This window comes from Thunnus maccoyii, chromosome 24 (assembly GCF_910596095.1).
Source record: "Thunnus maccoyii chromosome 24, fThuMac1.1, whole genome shotgun sequence".
Lineage (NCBI taxonomy): Eukaryota > Metazoa > Chordata > Actinopteri > Scombriformes > Scombridae > Thunnus > Thunnus maccoyii.
Window position 1 is genome coordinate 464,543 of NC_056556.1, and position 21,543 is coordinate 486,085.

Here is a 21,543-nt window from a genome sequence, read left to right on the forward strand (position 1 = left end):
CTGCCCTGCAGGCGTCTCCTCAACATCTCTGATGCTTGTGTGAACTTGTGAAAGGTTCAAATGCTCAGTGACAGTCATAGAAATCATGTTTGTGCGTCTGAACAGATGTTCCTGTGTGAACATGTGTTTATTGTGAAACAGATGCTGCCATGTGTGTTTGGGTGTAATCATGCATAGAGTAGAGGTTGGTGAGAAACACATGAAGAAGTTTTGGCTCCACTGTTCGGGGCTCACTCCTCTACAGCAGCTCGTATGTCTGTATCGGTGTGAGTGAGCCGCTCTGAGCATTAAAGACAGTCTGACAACACTATATCCACAGTGTCTCTTTCCTCATTGAAGTCAAGTGCAAAAGCTAAACTGCCACGACACCCACAATCCTCTCCCTCAAGCACTGAATCAGCCAATAGCAGTTTTCCTCCTGCCATTAACAATGTGACTTATTAGACAGCTATTTAATACTTTAGTGAATCCAGTAACCTAACCTTACTAATTCACTCTCACAATAACGTTGCTGTGACTGTTGTTTATGCATCTTTTCTGATTTGTAATCATCATCATTTCATTTCACAGTAAAAAGCTGAGTGGCGACCCGCTGTCTCCAACCTTTACAGGAAGTGTTTTGCTGCTGCATCGCTGTGCACTTGCAGGCACAGTTAGAGCAGAAGAATGAGTCCCACAGTTCAACTTGTTCTGCTGAGCAACTCTACTAGAAGAACATTGGTGAAAAATCAACCAACTGACTGAACTGGACTCATTTCTGTCATGTTGAATAAGAATTGAATGTATTTTTATTCTTCCGTGTAGATTTATAATGTGAGCAGGATCCAACAGCCGTTGATTATTTCCTCACACATGATTGATCTTCAGGCCGTTACTTTGCAAACAGGGAGCTCACAGCGCAGTCTGACTCTTTATGTCCACTATCAAAGGCTGAGGCTTTATATCGCCTTGTGTTGACGTTCCAACATCATCCTGCTTCTGGCTCAGCTGTAACCAAGAGAGTAGAAGTCACAATAGAAAGAGACTTTACTGTCACTCTGTGACTCCTGGAACTGACAGACTCTCCCAGTAAGTAGAGACAACAAAATGGTGGAGCGTTTCCATGGTGGAGCGTTTCCATGGTGGAGCGTTTCCATGCTGGAGCGTTTCCATGGCGGAGCGTTTCCATGGTGGAGCGTTTCCCTGGTGGAGCGTTTCCCTGGCGGAGCATTTCCTTGGCGGAGCGTTTCCATGGCGGAGCGTTTCCTTGGTGGAGCGTTTCCCTGGCGGAGCGTTTCCTTGGTGGAGCGTTTCCATGGCGGAGCGTTTCCTTGATGGAGCGTTTCCATGGCAGAGCGTTTCCATGATGGAGCGTTTCCATGGCGGAGCGTTTCCATGATGGAGCGTTTCCATGATGGAGCGTTTCCATGATGGAGCGTTTCCTTGGCGGAGCGTTTCCTTGATGGAGCGTTTCCATGGCGGAGCGTTTCCATGGCGGAGCGTTTCCATGGTGGAGTGTTTCCATGGTGGAGCGTTTCTATGCTGGAGCGTTTCCATGCTGGAGCGTTTCCATGCTGGAGCGTTTCCTTGGCGGAGCGTTTCCTTGGCGGAGCGTTTCCCTGGTGGAGCGTTTCCTTGGTGGAGCGTTTCCCTGGCGGAGCGTTTCCCTGGCGGAGCGTTTCCTTGGCGGAGCGTTTCCCTGGCGGAGCGTTTCCTTGGTGGAGCGTTTCCCTGGCGGAGCGTTTCCTTGGTGGAGCGTTTCCCTGGCGGAGCGTTTCCTTGGTGGAGCGTTTCCCTGGCGGAGCATTTCCTTGGTGGAGCGTTTCCCTGGTGGAGTGTTTCCATGGTGGAGCGTTTCCATGGTGGAGCGTTTCCATGGTGGAGCGTTTCCTTGGTGGAGCGTTTCCATGGTGGAGCGTTTCCATGGTGAGCGTTTCCATTGTGGATGTGGTTTGAATGTGCTGTAAGCAGATGAAGCAGCAGCTCCTCCTCTGTCTGAATCAGGAAGTCTTTCAGTCCTTCCTCTTTAACTCAATGTTCACTAGCAAGAACCACGACACAACAATATGTCGTTTAAAGGTTTAATGGAATACAGGAGTTATTGAGAATAGATGAATGGATGTGGGTGAGATAGAGGGAAGATGTCATCAGGCTGGTCTGGGAGGATGTACCGAAGACCGGGCGGAGGGAGACTCAGTGTGGGGGTTCCATCGCAGGCACGTATATCCACCCGAGCTGATCACGGGCCTTCAGACAGTGCCTAGAATGAGACATGGGAGAGGTATGCACCGGATTGAATAGGAAGGAAGGGATGAAGGGATGAGGTCGGAAGATGGAAGGGAAAGGGAGGGTGGGTCGAGAAATCTGACACAAACAGGGCAGGATGGGTTGACCTGGCATAAGTAGGCAAACTAAATGACTGTGATCATATGCAGTTTATTTAAAGGTGCACTACGTAGTTTTGAGAGAGACAACTGTTTCCATTGGCAGAGCCTGCTACTATGATGTCATTCTTTGAATGAGTCTGTCTCATTGGATCATTAAATATCTTGTGCTCCTGCCATTGTTTTTCCCTCAACATAGTTTATTGTCATGTATATTTTCATAAAGCACAGAATGTGAGTAGAAAAGCTTTCCAGACTTTATTTAAACATCATGGTGCTGAATCAAAGCCAACGTTTGGACTTACGCCTTCATCAGGGTCAAACAGGAATACCGGCTTCAAACCATCCTATAGGATCATCACATCATTTGCTAATCAGGCCACATCTGTGTCACCTGCATTCTTACCTGTGTTTGCTTTACACATTATGGCGCCATCTGGTGGTTCAGTTCAAACACATCAATCCAGCCAAAACAACAAACCTCAAATGAATTTCACACAAATTGTATCAAAGCTAAATAATAAGAGTTGAAGTGCAGCTCTTCATTCAGTCCATGTGGCCGTAGTGTGTTTCATTTATGTTTCCACAACGTTTCAGAAGCAACAGATCCAGAAGCCACCTCGCTTATTGCAGCTCACTTTCTCAAAGTCTTGGAAGTGAAGACTAGAAATTGTGTGTCTGTGTTGTAGAAAATGTTTTGCTGCAGGAGAAGTTGGATCCTGTCTCCTAATAGTGTTTTTGTGTTGTGAAATCTGAATTTTCAACGGTGCTTTTGTCTTCAACACAAACATCAAGCACATGGACATTTCAGCATATAAACACCTGACTGGTGGCACAGTTATACGTCCCTTTACATTAAAGGTCTGAGCTGAATGAGGATGTCTCAACTCTTTAGTGCAGCTTGTGTTGTTGCAATAAACGCATCTATAACAAGGAGAATTCAGCTTATCATGGACTTCTGGGCAGCTTCTCACATCTGAAGAGACCAGAATTCCACCTTAAGAGCAATGTGGGAAATCTACAGCTTTTTTCTCGGTTTTCTTTAGTCACAGGGCACCAATTTAAAAAATAATTGCACAATTCTACTACATAGGTGACCTTGTTTTAAGAAATCATCATATTCACTACAGTGACTTTTCCCTTTAATACAGGTTTAATATAGCTTTTTTCTGTCTGCTTTGGATCTGAAAATTTGGTTCAGCCAATTTCTCTAATCGTGACATAATATGCAAGACTCAAGGTATATTTCATATCAGCTGCTGCCAAGTATAAATATCAGAACACTGGCTAACTGTAGCTTTAATTTGTGCCTCTCACACAGAGCTGCTGGTAGTGTTAATAAGTCTGATAAAAGACAACAAAGAGGCAACAGGTGTAGATTCACTATTAGAAAATACAATATAAATGATCATTTCTACACTGACAATAAACACATCTACCACCCTTTAAAAGCCAGTGACCCTTCCAGCTCTTGATACTGGGAAAAAATGCTTGTCAGAAGTCCATTGTTGGATGATTTATAACTTTTTACATTCGAATGCCAATAAGAAAGAAATGTTGCTTGTTGGTCCATCCAGACGTAGAACAGTAGACGTAGAATGTTTTCATTAATCTGAATGGCTGCACAGTTCCACAGAGCCATGTAGTCACTCGTTTGGGGATAGTTTGTTTTTTTTACCCCTGCCAGCCTGCCTAACCTTTGCGCCACATATCAAGAATGTTAGCCCTGATCCATCCCACTTGATCCATTTCACGTACAGAAATCCTTGTACATGCTTTTATTACATCCAGAACTGAATATTGAAACATGCTTTTTCTGGTTTATCCATGACAGTAACAAGCGATCTTCAATTGGTCTAAAATGCAACAGTTAGAAGCAGCTTGAAGTTACAGAAGTAATGAAATAACTATGTTGAATGTATATTTGTTTTTTGAACGTTGTTTAACCTCACAGAACCTCTTTTATTCACTCTATTACAGCAAGACCATTATTAATCAGAAAATATCTTGCAATACTTGAACGTTATGAGATGAATGTGTTTACAACTTTAATGTGAAATACTAGAACGCAGTGACTTGAAGTGTGATTTCTGCATGTAAAAACTCAGAATTAGACTTGCAATTTGAGGTTAGGGTTACTTGTGGGATGGGATTTTGTTACAATATATCAAACTGTTTCAAATTAATAAAAAAAACTAAAAACTAATGAAAAAATACTTTGAACATAAAAATGAATAAATAAATAAAATTGATTCGTCTATTGGGATTTATCACAGATAATATTCAATATTTAATATTAATTTCACTTTGATTTGGCCAAAACCTAAAGTTCTCCACTGATCCTTCATTACGGGACAGAGTCAGACCTGAATGCACTTCTGGAATATAATGTTTATGATGTTTAAATTTTAAGAGCTCTGGATGTGGGAGGCACGAAGAGAGCATTGAGTGGTAAAATAATTATATCAACTAAATACGAATTAGTTTTTTAATTAACGAATTTGTGCGGAAAAAGAGTCAAATGACGCGCCAAACGCCAAACTCATCTCTGATCACGAGTTCAGGGTTTGTCGAGCCAGCTCACACAAAGACAGCCTGGATATGTTGAACTTCCTTCGTAGCACACCTCTCAGGTAATCCCCGTATTTAACGCTGATTTAACGTCACAACGCCAAGAACGGAAGCCCTATAAGGAGAAAAATATACTTCTGGAGATCCAATTTCTAAGTCTGATCTAAATTATTTTCTCTCCTGTGCTCATGAACTAAGAACAGCTGAAAAACAGGTTTTGCCAGGGTCCGGGTGTGTGTGTGTGTGTTGTAATACCAATCTCAGCCACAAGAGGGCACCACTACCCCATGTTCTAGCACTGAATGCATTCATGTTTTCTACCAGGTGAGTTTTAATTTCTCCACTCGCTCTAAACACAAGGTGCATATATTGTATGTTATGTACATTACTGTCATGTCTTTCTTTTGGCTAGAAATGTATTTTAATCAGCACTTATCTGCCATTAGCCTTAGCTAAATTATTATAAATATTATATAATATGTAATTTATATTACATAGAGCCTATTTGTATAATTTTCTTGTAATTTTATTGTTTTATTTCTGTATGTTGCTTTACATATTTCTAATTCTAATATTTCATATATAATAGAATTAAGTCCAGCATTTGTTTTTATTTTCATTATTTTTAAACAAAGCTCACAAATAAAAAGAAACTGAATTTAAAAAACATTTGCATCAAAATCTGAATATAAGTGAATAAAACTAGAATATAAATGAAGATGAATTCTGTTAAAATGAGCACAAATGCTGACAAAAGAGGGACAGAATATCATTTTAATATGAGACATATTTACAGGCGTTTTCTCAGAAAACAAACACGCAACATTTAACGGACAGAAAGCAGAAACTAAATGTTTCCACTTGTTTCATTTGTTATTCAGGCAGCTGTTTGTTTCCTGACAATGTGAAAACTTTCAACTTTAACGGTTTGTTCATTCATCAGTAAAGGAAAATGAATATTCATTGATGACTCTGATGTTTCCCAGCAGCTCCTGAACACATCGTCTTTTCAGATCATTTCTGTTTTAAACTGAGAATCTGATGAATTATCAGAGTTTCTTCTCTCTGAGAAAAAACCAGAATGAAATCTAAAGAATGAAATCTAAAGAAAGGTGACGGTTTAAGTTAAGAATCGATCAGCAGGGATGAAAATGATCAAATGAGCTAAAACGCCTGAAAACCACAGAAGAAGAGATAAAAATGTGAACTCCATGTGAATTTGAATGTGAACACGAGCTGCTCCTGAGGTTCTGATCCGGGTTCACAAGCATCTCTTGTTGTGCATAAATAAAGTGTTTTTAAAGGAGCAGTCCGTGGTTCTGCGGAGGAGGCGGGTCAGGACTGAGCCAGCTCCAGTTTGCTCTCTGATGACGACGGAGCCTCGATGATTTCTCCGGACATGAACAACTCCTGAAACATGAAACAACAAACAACATCAGAATAAACACGTCTTTATATTCGTTTCTACACTTTCAGTCAGAGTCTGGACCACTTCTGCTTTTCATTTGATCTGTTTTAGACTTAGACTGTGAAATATTTTACGGTGGAACTGAAATTAATGTAAATAATTACAAAAGAAGCTGAAATGTAAGTTTGATTTGTTTTTCTGCAGTGACAGCGCCCTGGTTTCCTGTTTTAAAATACTATAACATACAAACATGCATAAGAACAAAAAGAGGAAACACAGTGTCATCAGTGAAATTATAACTGACCATGAAACCAAACTCCACTTAGAAAAGTAGAAACTATATGACAAGTCTTCTGGCAACACGAGAGCACACAGAGACACTGCCAAGATATAAAAGAGCTCAAACAAGAGTTACGACAAGAGCAAACCACACATAAAGACAGACTGAAGAGGAGATGGAGGAAGAAATCACTGACCTCCGACAAGAATTAGACCGTAAACTGACAGAGAACAACAAGGAACTACAGACAGAAGGTGAACATCACCCAAGTCCAGTCACGCACAGCAGAAGAGAGGAAGACGGAGGAGTGATACACCGTCGCTGACGTGGGAGCAGACACGTTGGATGCAAGAAGAAATAACCGATCCTGAAGGGAGATCAAGGAGAAATAACATCTGTGTCTTCGGCTTTGCAGCTCCGCTATCAAATACCTGCAGCGACTCCTAAACACTGAAGTCCAGCTGCCTGAAGGAAGTCCTCTCCAGATCCAACCAGCCCAAAAACCAGCCGGACTGCTGCTCCCAGATCAACCGTCTACAGGTCCAGACCAAAGACTGATAGTGGAGAAAGCGTAGCAGAAGAAGATGCATGTTGGGGCAAACAAATCTTCTCTGATCATGATTATCCTGCTGAAACTGTCCAGAAACGAAGGACATATGTGGGCATCAAAACCGCTGCTTTCAGACATCGCTCGCAAAGATACGGATACATCGGAACAACGGAGTGAAGACGTATGAAAGCGGCAGGGAAGCTGCACGGAACATGAAGGAAAGAGGCGACACGGTGGACGGACCAGACGGGAGGATGGAGGAGCGTCGCAGTGGCAGCGAGTGACGGAAAGAACGGAGACGGGATACAGCGAGTCAGATCAGACTAGATCTCAGAAATGTTTTGCTGAAGGAAAAAGGAAACACTGTGGATCAGAAAAAGGTTTCAACAGACCTTCAACAAAGAATATCTGTGAAGCATTGAATGGAACTTTGTCCACATACTGGTTTATCAGGGGAGTCAAAGAGTTAGTGATGAAACTCTCCAGTTACCAAAAGATGGAGGGACATGGGTCTCCCTAAACTAAAGAATACTTTTATGCTGCACAGTTCAGATATTTTATGTTGGGTGCAAAGCAGATTACACAGCAAAGTGGAAACAAACAGAAAAAGAGTTTGAAGAATATCCAAACCAGAATATTACTGGAGATGAAGAAACATACAAGAGAATTAAAAATCAGTCCAGAGTAAATATATGAACATAGATCTACCGTGCTGGAGAGACCACTCACATATATTTGGAATTTAAATAAAATATTAATGTTTTGGAAAAAGGTTTATAAAATTCAGCAAAAGACACTAGGATATGATATCACTATGAACTACAAGGTACTCAATCTGTGTCATTTTACCAAAGAAAACGTATGAATAAGGGAAACCTTTCCCTTATGAGGTCAGTCTCTACTAGTGGAGCAAGCAGCCGAGCTGACAAAGATGGCGACTGCGAGTGGCGGGAATAACGTTAAAGGACCAGTCTGCTCCTGTTTGGGAGTGTGTTGTTAAACCAGGCGTGAGCTCTGTGTACAAACCTGATCGTAGATGACTTTAACGATGAGCGAGCAGCTCGGACACGTCGCCACCTCCTCGCCGTTCTCCAGGTCCTCCTGTCAAACACAAACACACAGCTTCACTTACACATTTCTACTGATGTTTACAGCTCAAACTTCATCTGATGAGACCTCTGCTGACACCAAAAACAGCAGGTGGATGCGTTAAAAGTGAAGTCAAACAGGTTCACTATGAGGTTGACGGTAGAAATAAAGTGAAAAGCAACCAAACACCATTAAAAAAAAACAGAAAGAGTCAGTTTCTTTCACAAAACCAAAGAACCAAACTCAGTTCAATAATGTAGGAATTTGACGTGCTTGTCTGAATGTCCTCTGGAAAAACACTAGGATGGTTTAAAACCCATCACCTATCAATACAAGTGATCAATAAATCCTTGCTGAATTCATCAGAAACCCTCAACGTCTAGTGGGAGCAAATCGCTTTTCTGCTATCTATATAAATAAACCACTGATGGATGAAGACGATCTTTCTATGGTGTTTGGTGTGAAGTCGGTCGGCATGGAAACATGATCAATAATAATAATAATAATAACTGCAATATAATTCATAATAATAACTGACTGATATATAAACAAGGAGTATTTTTCTTTAATAAAAGCAAACAAATTCCATTCAAAAATGGAGATATTTTACATCCTCGTCCTGATGACCTCGATCGACTTACTAGTGAAACATCAAATAAAACCTTTTATGTATCAATACAAATGATCGATAAATCTGTGCCGAATCCACCTGAGGCCTGAACCAGGAAACAGGAGGTAACTTCAGGTGTAACTCCGGGTTTCATCACCATGGTAACAGGTTAACGCCCCGACCGCTGACCAATCAGATCACTGGAAATAAAGAGTCATCGTTCTACAGGATCCCGACATGGACAAAAGTCTGAGTTACAATAAAGTGACTTTTCAAAAAGATCAATATATATTTTTATAGATCAGTAGAAACATTTTATTGTTTCGTGTTTCTGGTTTTAAATCCGAGCTTCTAACAAACGGACTAAACACATATTTTAATAGTTTAATAGTGATTTTACTCTCTGATTCATCGCTGCAGTCAGAATAACATCAGACAACTGCAGATAAACACCAGAGATCAATAATCCTCACTGTTAATTGGCTCCATGATTATAAATCATCAGTCATTAAATACTTTTATACTCTTTGCTTCAGCAGCAGAAACAGTCTGACGTTACTTTAAGTTTATGTGACATATTCAGATGGTTTCTAAACAGTAATAATATTCCCTCTATACTTCAGTCATATAGAATAATTCCTACATGTATTTTATTTATTTATGATTTCTAGTGTTTGTTGTAGGATTACAGGCTCGTTTACATTTCATCATTCATCATATGAAGAACTTCATTCATGGTTCTGATCCCAGAGTTACTGAGCTGCTTGTTAACAGCTTCATAGATCTGGTTCTGGACGGACAATGTTAGGCTCAGTGAGGCCAGATAACCAGAAGAAATCCTGGATATGTTGAACCTGCTTGGTATTACAGGCCCCAGGAGACCGGTAGCAGTTAGCCGGTAGCAGTTAGCAGTTAGCCTTGGTTACCTTAGTTATGGCGAATCTGTCTCCGCAGGGACACGGAAAGTAAAACGTCTCCGTGTCTTCGTCATACTCAAAGTCCTCGATCTCCACTTCGTCGTGAAACACCGACATTTCATCCGAAAACTGGACAAATGTGTCTGAAAAAAAGATGTCAACAGTTCAGCGTCTGTTGTCGACGCGTGTGGTGGGCACGGCGTGATGACGCAACTCGCAGTTGTCTCAGACGTGTGACGCATTTTTCTTCTTCTACTGTGATGTTTACGGCAGCTGGCAGCCATGATGATGCCACCTGCAGGTTTCAGTCTCCCTCAGTGTCCAATCATTCTGTGAGGAAGTAGGAGGGAGGAGACAAAAAGTTACCGTGATAAAATAAGAATAAACATAAATATCTGTAAGAAAAATATACAGGAGACATGTAGAAAATGCAAACTGCACGATAGGCTGGAAACAGTTTAAAATGTGTCTGTAGTTCCTATTCATGTCCACCAGGTGGCGCCATTTGAGCAGAAACAGCAGCTGCTGGAAAGAAATTCTAGGACTCCAGTGCTTTTAAATTTAAGGTTGTTTATTTGGTATTTTTGCAGGAGTAAGACCTTTTTTCATATTGAGCTTTTCTTTTGATCTCTTGTTTGTTTTTTTTTTCAATTTATCTAATCCTCCTATTTTATTACTTTGATTCTGATTTTATCATTTAAGCTTTTTTGAGGGTTTTCCATTCAGGGTGCAACGGATCACAAAACTCACAGATCGGATCATTCTTCGGATCAGCAAAAAAGAAATAAAAGGGGGGGACAAATAAAACTTTGCTTTACATATATTCTGTAAAACACAGCAAGAAACTTTTGCCCCGTGGTCTTAAACGCTGGTTTGGTTGTTGCTCTTCAAAATCCCTGTTAGCAACACGCTGTCTGTCCAAGACTTGTAGCTACAGCAGTTACTTTGTCTTAAATGAGACATTACACTTTGCAATTAATATGTGCTTCACATCCCGAACCGTGAGGAGCGATCTGTACGTATCATAGATCACCACTATTTTCCATTATAGTCTTGTCTTCTATGTATTATATGTATTATTGTGCCATTGTATTATATTTCTTACTATTGCCTTTTATGTATTATTCATTTAATCATGTATACCTGTACTGTGGCAGATGTCACGGCTGACTGCAAAGCACTGTGGGTCAACTCTTGTTGTTTTTATGCGTTATATAAATAAAAGTGACTTTGCTTTTTTCCTTCACAGCTGGTGTTACCTTGGGGAGCTGTTTTACAGGACAAACATAAAATTTCAATAAACATGATGAAGATATGAACAAAACAAAAAACAATTCAGGACGGTCGGCTACACCAGTGGTTCTCAAAGTGGAGTCCTTCAGTGCCAGTGCAAGATACACTGGGTTAATTATGTTAATGTCAATCATTTTTAAACAATCATCACTGGTCAATGAATGATCTGAATAAATCAAAGTCACCACAAAGACATCAAGCTGAACTCCATTGGAAAATGTACAACAAAGTTTTGTACAGCAAAGAGACATCCAGTATTAAATATTTTAATTTTATGTAAAACATGTAAATGATTATTGAACGCTCTTAAAATATTGCTGGTTAACTGGTCGGATATCCGACTCAGAAAGTCAGAAGAACCTTGTGTGAAAGTTGTAGTAATATGCTCTATATTAGCACTTATGTCTTATTTGTGTCTCATTAAATCAGTCGTACACACAGTACCATCCAACTTCTGTGGCTGCGTACCACGTACCAACTGGTATGGCTAACAATGGCTAACAATGGCTAACCAGGCTAGAACTGGTTTTCCAACTTCTAAAATAATACAATACAATAATATTTTCTACAGAAATCTCTAAAATGATGCTTCAGCACAAACAAATGCAGGTTTTTGGTGGTCTTTGGTGATTGAGAGTTGAAACTTGCCATCTGGGAAGAGCACAAAACTGTAATAAAAATGCTTATTTCCTCAGTGTAGTTCTGTATCACAAAGTCGAAGTGTTTTAAACTCTTTAAAAGTCTAAAAGTTCACACCACTGGACATTTTCTGGATGTTAGATCAGAAATCTTCCATGAGACAAACCAAACATTGATCAAAACTTTAAATGAGTGATCTCAGATTGTCTACAGATCTCAAACGTCAGGCTGTAATTTGGCTGATATGTCTCTAAGAAGATGCTTTCTCGAAAAACAAATTCAGGTTTTTTGGTGATCAAAAGAGTAAATGAACAACTGGAGAGAGCAGAGAACTACAATAAAAAATGCTTATTTTGAATGTAGTTCTTAACCACAGAGTTTTAGACAGTTTAATGTTTCAAAGTGTCTCAAAGTTTGTATAAATTGACATTTTCTGGATGTTTGATCAGAAATCTGAAGTCACTGCAAACTTCCACAGATCTCTGAAATATTCCTGTCATATTATTCTTTTATTTATCTTTGAATACAGAGATGAAAATCCTGCATCTGTCTCTCTGGTTGCCAGGCCTGGATGTTGTGTATGGGTTGCTATGGACACCAGAGAAACTTCTTCCTGTTTTCTCAGCTCTAATTGCACTCTGTCCTGAACAGAGTTCCTGAACAGACATCAGGTAAAAAAATAAAAAAAAATAAAATAAAAAAAATCGTCTACTTTTGTTGGCAGCGCTGTGGGGGGGCAGGGCGGGGTGGTGGTGGGGGGGAGACAAAGCGAGGAAGCAGAGATGCCGAGAACTTCAGACGGAGATTTGAGCATCGATAACATCCTGTCTCAATCCAACGACATCCTGCCTGCAGGCGGCTCAATGATGCTGTTGTTTGCACTATGTCCCCTCTGGGGGCTGGCAGAGTGATGGGGGGGGTGAGGCTTGGCAGAGTCACCGCTCTCCTCTCAGCTGGAGACGAGTGTTGAATGTTGGACCGGCTTTTTCCGAGTCTGGCGGCCTTCACAGGATATCACTCTGACGGACTGATGCCCTGGAAAGGAGCCCCCCCCTCCTGACAGCGAGGTAAAGAGTGGGACGAACAGGAGACCCGGGGATCATCAGACTTGGAACGGCGCCGTCATGGAACCGAGTATCTGTGTTCTGGAGCTGCTGGGGGTCTTGTTCTCCGGGGGGGCCTGGCTGTGCTCACTGGCCACCACCCTGATGTCCACCTGGCTCACGCTCTCCACAGATCTGCTCCCCACGGAGAGCTATGAGCTGGGCCTGTGGGAGACCTGCGTGGTGCAGGAGCTGGGGGCGCTGGAGTGCCGGCCATACGACAGCCTGCTGGGTCTGCCGCCGGACATCATGCTGGCCCGGATCCTCATGTGCGTGACGCTGGCCGCCGGCCTGCTGGCACTGCTGCTCGCCATCCCCGGCATGCACGTGGTCAACAGCTGCGCTGGCCGGCTGGAGGACCTGCGGTGCAAGCGGGCAATGAAGATGGCGGGGGGGGCGCTGTGCCTGGTGGCTGGGGTCCTGGGGCTCATCCCAGTGTCATACATCGCCCACCTCACCGTACTGCGGTACTTCGATGAGTCGTTGCCAGAGCTGCTGCCGCGCTGGGAGTTCGGAGACGCACTGTTCTGTGGCTGGACGGCAGGTGTGCTGCACCTGGTGGCGGGAACTCTGCTGCTCACTTCCTGTTTATGTCTGCAGAAGGAAAACTGTAACTCATCCATCCCCATCCCTCTGGTCAGGGTGCAGCCGGGACGCCCCTCCATCAGGACCAGGTCTGAGTATGTCTGAGACCCGTCAGGGACACCACAAGTCTGTTTCCAAACCTGCTCTCTGTCATATTAGTCCTCTCATGTCCTTCATCACAAATAAATTCAGCCCAAACGGAACATCATAACACAAAGTCTAAACTCTTTAAAAGGTCTAAAAGTTAACACCACTGGACATTTTCTGGATGTTGGATCAGGAATCTCCCATGAGATGAACAAAAACTTTAAATTAGTGATCTCAGGCTGAAGTTTGAGGGGATGTCTCAAAAATGATGCTTTCTAAAAAACAAATTTAGGTTGTTCCATGTTTTTTTGGTGATCAAACATCGAAAGAGCACGAAACTGCAATAAAATGCTTATTTTCTCAACTTAGCTCTTAACCACAGAGTTTTAAACAGTTTAAATGTTTTAAAGTGTCTAAAAATTTGTATAAATTGACAGATTCTGGATAATAAATTAGAAATCTTCCATGAGACAAGAGATCTTAAATTGCCTACAGATTCCAAACATCAGGCTGACATTTTGAGGAATGATACTTCCTCATTATGTCAAACTCGTCCTCTCGTCTCCTTCATCATGAACAAACTCCACTTTATCAAAAAGTCTAAATGTTTTAAACTCTTTAAAAGGTCTACATGTTTACAGCACTGAGACGACAAAACAAACATTGTTCAAATCCACAGAAGTTTAAATTCTACCTGAGATCTCAAACTATGTCAGCATGAAATTGACGCTTCAACATGAACAAATTCAGGTTTTTAGTGCTCCAAGGTCCAAAAGTAACATCTGGGCAGAGCATAAACTGCACTGCAAATGCTTATCTTCTCAGTGTAATTCCTCATCAGAAAGGTCTAGACATTTTAAATGTTGTGTTAAAGTTGAAGCAAGCAACATTTTCTGGATATTAGGTCAAACATCCTTTCAAACTCCTGCTTTTAAAAATCTACGGAACTTTTTCTACAGAAATTTTACTTGAGATCCCAGACCACTTCAGGCAGACGTTTGGGGAAGTATGTCTGAAATTATGCAAAAATTGAAAATCTAAATCCAGGAAGATCACAAAGCTGCAATGGAAATTCTTATTTTCTCAATTAACCAGTTTTAAACTGTTTATTTCAGATTGTGGAAGAAGATTTCTAATCTGACAACCACAAAATATCAAGTGGAGCAAACTTTTAGATTCTTTTAAAGAGTTGAAACCTCAAACTTCAAAAGTAATTCACAGGTTTAAAGTCTTATTGGCCTTTATTTCAGCTCCAACATAAATATAATTTCTTCTTTTCAGTTTCAGTCTTTCAGATGTTTTTGTTTTTTATTCTTCACATGTTTTAATGGAGCCAAAGATACAGAAGAGTTTTATCAGTGTTTGACTGCGTGTCTCTTTGTGTGTGCAGCTAAAACATGTTTAAATCTCTTTGTTTCATTGTCTGGTGGCACAACTTCATCCTATCTTACCTTCAGCAGTGAGGATGGAAAGAAAAAAAGATGATTTATTGATTAAATTCATGAAAAATGCTAAAAAGTATTGAAGGTGATTAATGAGTTCAGTTTGGAGTAAAGAAAATGCATTTTAGTGTTTAAAAAACTGAGATCAGAATGAAAAACAGGACAAAATGTGTATATACGTATATTTGTATATTGTGTTTGTTGTTTGTCAGAGAGAAGATGATGCTGCTGATGTGTTTTTGTTTAAAATCACTTTATGTTCAATCAGATCCAGAGGAAAGCTTTGGAACATATTATTATGATTATGATAAATGCATTGAATCAAGTTGTGAACATCATTAGCAGACGATTGTAAAGATGAGCAGCGTGTAAATAATAATGAGCAGAAAATAAAAAAGTTATTTCAGTGTGTTTGTGTGACTCTGCTCAGTGTAAAGATTTTAAATATCTGCTAAGAAGTAAAGATGAGCAGGAGGACGAGGAGCAGCTGGATCTGTGTTTTAATTTACAGTTAATATTCTCCTTAAATAGATTCTTGTATCAGGCAGCAACTATCAGAAACATCATGTCATTTTAAGTCGGGTTAAACACTTTATTTGATTTTATTAGCTGAGGAGACAGTGATTCTGTAGAAAGTTACTGTAATAAAATAAGAATAAACATAAATATCTGTAAGAAAAATATACAGGACACATGTAGAAAATGCAAACTGCACTATAGGCAGGAAACATCTGCTTTCCTCATTATAATGTGATGTAACAGCTGGATTTTGATCAGAAAAATAACTCCAGCTCTCAGTTGAATTCAGTATTTCACTCTAAAACGTAATACTGTAAAACAAAAAAAGTATTTTTACAGATTTTTCCTGTATTTCAAAAATACATGAAAATGTTTATAAAACCACAAAAATATACAGTGAATTTACATGTTTGATGTAAAATAACATGAAAAATGTGTAACTTGTATTACACTTAAAATGATCTTAAATTAAGTAGACTGATGCAGTTATAGACCTGATAACCTGTTTTACAAAAGTATTTTGACATTTTAAAAAATGTAAATCAAATATTTATAAGTGGAGTATAATTTTATTACATTAAATATAGATTAGTATAGAATATTTTATATAAAATTATGCAATTAAAGTCAATTTTAACCGTACATTCTATGTGTTATAGCACTCAGAGTACATTTTTATAGGCAATGTAATAGTTTTTATAGGTGGAAATATCCTTATTTATCATGAAAAAAAAAAACACTACACTGAAGATTTCATGTAAAATTAGAGCTACAAACTGTATTTTAATTATGGAAAATTACTGTATGTTTATGAGATGTTATTTTCTGTTGTTTTACAGTATTTTATTGGCGCCCAGCTGTGGGAATATTACCATTCTTTTCCTTTTTGTTTTCTACAGTGTGGAGTAAAGTAGCATAAAATGGAAATACTCCAGTAAAGTACAAGTACCTGAGTACCTGTGGACTTATACTGCAGGCATCTCAGAGCTGAAACAGCTGGTTTCCTCTGTAGCAGTGGATTAATTAACGATGCAGCTGTTCATCAGCAAACTGAAATACAGTCACACCGAAAACAAACTTCTCTTTCATTAACAACAGATATGATCAACAACAATTATACTATATATATATTATATACTATTATATTATAGATTTTAAACTCATGAGCTCGTGTTTGTTCTTCTTGTCTATGCAGAGTATCTCCTTTTCACCTTAAATCTCAGTTTAACACCTGGACGTACCTGCAGGATTAATGACATCACAGCTATACTTCCACTCCACTACATTTCAGAGGGAAATATTGTACTTTCTACTCCACTACATTTATTTGACAGCTGTAGTTACTTTCCAGATGAAGATTTGACACAATGGATAATATAACAAGCTTTTAAAATACAACACATTGTTAAAGATGAAACCAGTGGTTTCCAACCTTTTTGGCTTTTGACGTCTTACAAAAAGCAGTGTGTAGTCGGGGTCACATTTCACATGTCTATGAGTTGTTAACAGCTCCACCAAATAGTGATTTTTCCCTCTAAACTTCTCACATGCTTTCATTTCAATAAATGTTCAAATGATCCAATATTTCAGCAAAAATCAAAGATTAGAGAAAAAGTCCAAAAACTGAAAACATATTTGTGTATCAGAACTTTGTTTTTTCTTCTTTCCTCTCCCATTAATCATCTCACCACCCCTCAGATTTATCTGCTGACCCTTTGGAGGGGCCCCGACCCCTAGGTTGGGAACCACTGGACTAAACTAGCTAACTGTATATAAAGTAGTGTAAACTAGCTTCACCTCCAGCAGCTACAACAGTAACATGCTGCTCTAACACTGATGCTTCACTATTAATAATCTAATGATGTCATATATAATAATATATCAGTCAGAGGGACCAAACCACTACTTTTACTGCAATACTTTAACTACATCAAGCTCATAATACTTATGTACTTTTACTGCAATACTTTAACTACATCAAGCTCATAATACTTATGTACTTTTACTGAAATACTTTAACTACATCAAGCTCATAATACTTATGTACTTTTACTGCAATACTTTAACTACATCAAGCTCATAATACTTATGTACTTTTACTGTAGTAGGATGTTTCATGCAGGACTTTTACTTGTAATGGAGTATTTTTACATTGTTGCATTGGTACTTTTACTGCAGTATTTGAAGAAACAACATGTTTGCAGACAACACGACTTCCTCCTCGGTGTATGTATGTATGTTTCCTGATGTTGGCTGGTCGGAGCTCCTCCGCCTGCCTCCATGTTGCAGCTGAAAGCTGCCTTTGTTGAGCTTTCACAATACGCTCATTATGCCATTATGCCCCCCCCTCAACTGTAATCTCACTATCTGCCTCCAGCCAGCGGTTGGCTCCACATCAGTCGACCACAGCTACCGTGTCATGTGGCTTCCATACAGAGGCTTAACGTCCAGAGACACGATCCACCCACTGATTTTCATTATTTTATTATTTTATTATTTCTAGATGAGGTGAAGTTCCAGTCTCCAGCTGTCTTTATGTTTTGTCCTTTTGTCAAATTATGTCTGCATGAAACTAAATATGAATGTCACACTTTTTAATTGCCTATAAACATCCATTCAGATCACTGTTATGGGTTCAGATCAAATCAAACCTCATGATGACACTGCAAATAAAGGAAGGGGTCACAGTTTTTCAAGTGTGTCTTAAAACAACGTTCAGGAGCCCAAATGAACATTAAAGCTGTTTTTCTTGCTGTAATCATTCCTCCTGTTCATACTGACCATTAGAAGATCCCTTCATAATGACCTTACAATGGAAGTGATGGAGGACAAAATCCACAGTCCTCCTTCTGTGCAAAAATGTATTTCAAAGTTTATCTGAAGTTAATATGAAGCTTCAGCGTCCAAATGAGTCAAATCAAGTAGATATCTTTCAACGTTACAGTCTTTTTAGTGTCAAAGTTCCTCTTTTTGTTACTATACTTCCACCTGCAGCTCAACAGGGAAACACTGTCCGAGGAAACACAAAGAGGGAATTTGATGCAAAAAAAATGGAAATGTGTCTGATATCCAGTTGATATGACTAACTCAGACTGCTGAAGCTGAATAGAAGCTTCACACAGACTTTTAAATGACTGTGTGGACACACTGTGGATTTTGGCCTCCATCACTTCCGTTGAAAACACATTTGAAGAGGGTCATCTAGACGAGTTCCTGTTGGGTGCAAACGTTTTCCTGTTTGGTATCCTCCAGTTTCTGTGAAGAGGGGTTTTCCTGTTGTTTAGTGGGGCGTCTTTTTGTTTACCTTCACATTTGAAGGATCTTTTAATATCCGGTATGAACAGGAGGAATAATTACAGCGAGGAAAACCTCTTTCACTGTTCACATGGACACCTGACTGCTGGTTTAAGACACACTGGAAACATTGTGAACCTGTTAAAACTCTCAAGCAGCAGCTGAGGTTTTTGAAAAAATACCACTTTGTTTTCCTGAATCACCTCCACATCTCAGGTTTGCTGCTTATTGACAATTTTTCCAGGTGGAAAAGCAGCCCAGCCAATCAGAGCCTTGTGGGCATCATATTTCTTGAGTCTACATGACAAATGTTACGCAGTAATCGGTCAGATTTCAGTCCTGGTTGGTAACTGCAGCAGTGGTTCACATAGAAAAGCTTCTTTATCAGACATTAACAAGTTTGTATGATAGTCTTCTCTTTTAGCACTTTTCTCTTGTAAAATTAAAAAATACAGTTTGAAAACATAAATCTCACCTTTGTGTCAGTTGTCTGAGTTTGTTTTTGAGTGCAACGTTTTCTTCACCTTATTGTGATGCATCAAACTATAATGAGCTCACTAATGCCCCCTGAGGCCGGAGGGCAGAAACACCTGCTGCTACCTGATGGTGAACTGCAGTCGTAGTGTTCCCCCCCCCCCCCCCCCATGACAACAAGGGGCAACAATGAGCCAATTATACAGTAGCAACACAAAGGTGAGATTTATGTGAAGTGTTGTCAAACAGTGTTTTTCAGTTACAGTTAAAGAACTGTAACATGTGGGGTTTACTGTTGCCATGACGACACCATGTTTCACAAACCTTAACAAAGTGATCATTTTAACCCAAATGTTGGGACTCGGTTAGGAGCAGGTTTGGTTATTAGCAATAAGTAATAATTATCAAAGATAATTATTAATTATTAGAAATCAATAAAATTATTAATGTGAATTAATGATAACAGGCCACCACCCAGAGGTCAGGGACTAACAACCAAACAGTGAATATCGTCTTAAGAAGGGGTGCTCATCCAAGAATATCAACATCTGGGAGATATGAACATTACAGGATAAACAGTGAAGTTTCAACAAGCTGCTATCACAGTATGTTTACATACAATCACAGGCAACTTCACTTTAAATACACAACAGAGTTTATTCACTTTAGCAATATCAATTATAAATCAATAACACTTCAATTAACAAACATCATACAACTAAACTAAAGCAAGCAATATAAACAACAGTGGTTATAAACAGCAAGACAAACATACAGCAACAGATGTGTGTGTGTGTGTGTGTGTGTGTGTGTGTGTGTGTGTGTGTGTGTGTGTTACAAGGGGGGAGGGTGTGAACCACATGAGGTTACATCACGCGAGAGTTCTGGTCAACAGGGCTGACCGCCAGATTTGAACAGAAGGGTGAAAGCACCAAAGAACAAAAGATCAGTGACTGTGAGGAGAAATGGCGTTTGCTTTTATTTTCACTGAGACGTGGAGTGCGAACATCTTTATCTGTCGGCCATGGTCTGATTTCAACAAATAAAATGCAACCAGCGGTCTCACACACGATGGTGAGCTAGCACAAAGCAGTTGGACAAACACAAATCAGTTTAGCGTGATAAACACAACCAAAACAAACAGCAAACAGCAGTAATACTTCACTGTATCTCTGCAGCAACAACCGGACTCACAGTCTGTTAATTTGTTAATTTCACAACAACAGCAGTAAAGCTGAAAATAACACTTTCATAACCTATCTCTGCCCAGACTTAAGCCTCTTACTTGTGTCACTTAAGGAAGCGAGTAGGGTGTGTTTCAGTCCGTCTTTTGGGTCCGGCTCGGTTCTTTGGACTCTGATGCTTACAGTCGTTGTCCTGCTCTGTCAGTGGGTTCATGGCAGCTGATCCTCGGCGGAGTTGGAGTCGACTCACTTAAAGACTAGCGGGGCACAGAGGTTATGATTCGTCTTTCTTCTGCAGGAAGGGTTGAGAGTGCTGGGTTGCACAGCGGTCCTTTGGCTCCAGTAACATGCTCTGTTGAACACAGAGAAAATCTCTACTCGTCCAGCAAGGTTGAGATTGTGTGGCCCAGTTAGAGTTTAATGTATGTATGGGGGTAGTTCCTCATAGCTGTGGAAACAGCTGGAAGCAGTGACCGCAGCTGGAAGTTTGGGGGTATTGCTGATATTTGTGTTGCTAGGCAACACATGTCTGATGGATAATGTTGTCCTGCCGATTACTGCCGATATGGGCGCCAGATTAGATAACGCTCCTATGTGTCGTTCTGGAGTCACATGGTCATCGTTTAATTTGGAGGACTTGTTGGTATATAAAGATAGCGAGGTGTGACGTCAGCTGTTGTTTGATTGGAGCCGCTTTGAAGCCCAGAGCTGCTGCCTCTAGTCGACAGCAGGTATCGTAATAAGTTTACACTAAACCTATTGAAATATTATGACTTCAATCTGACTTCAATCCTGGAGCGGGGGAATGCAGCAGGTGAGCCAACTGTCAATCACAGCTGTCAATCAACGCCCACACGGCAGACATTGAAGACCCTGTTTACAAGTGGACAGATCTAAATACAAGCGTAAACGGCCGCAAAGACGTAATAGGAAAATTCGTCATCAGTGCAGGACATGGAGGTTGTTTTAGTGACAGCTCGCCAACGCCAAATGACTTTGTCCCCCCAGGATCAACACTTGGACCAGCCTGTACATGTATATTAGTTCTTGAGACATTTTTGTCGTCTTAGCTAGCCTGTGTGAAAAAAATCTGGTGCTTGTCTGGCGACAGACTGATGTAATAGCTATGCGCGGG

At 40.1% G+C, this 21,543-nt stretch overlaps 3 protein-coding genes across 4 annotated transcripts in view; 2 read left to right on the forward strand and 1 right to left on the reverse strand.

Moving 5' to 3' along the window:
* The window catches only part of LOC121891677 (NLR family CARD domain-containing protein 3-like), a 408,525-nt gene that overhangs the window by 261,336 nt on the left and 125,646 nt on the right, over nucleotides 1–21,543 (forward strand). The window lies entirely within an intron of this gene.
* dph3 (diphthamide biosynthesis 3) lies at nucleotides 5,695–10,043 on the reverse strand. The gene is made up of 3 exons (XM_042404325.1): nucleotides 9,798–10,043; nucleotides 8,199–8,273; nucleotides 5,695–6,344 (listed from the first exon to the last, which is right to left on the reverse strand). Exons 1-3 carry the CDS (start codon nucleotides 9,903–9,905, stop codon nucleotides 6,270–6,272), a joined length of 258 nt encoding a protein of 85 aa, XP_042260259.1. The 5' UTR covers nucleotides 9,906–10,043; the 3' UTR covers nucleotides 5,695–6,269.
* Nucleotides 12,513–15,313, forward strand: LOC121891726 (putative claudin-24). Its single transcript, XM_042404295.1, has one exon. The coding sequence runs from the start codon at nucleotides 12,845–12,847 to the stop codon at nucleotides 13,511–13,513; it is 669 nt and encodes a 222-aa protein (XP_042260229.1). The 5' UTR covers nucleotides 12,513–12,844; the 3' UTR covers nucleotides 13,514–15,313.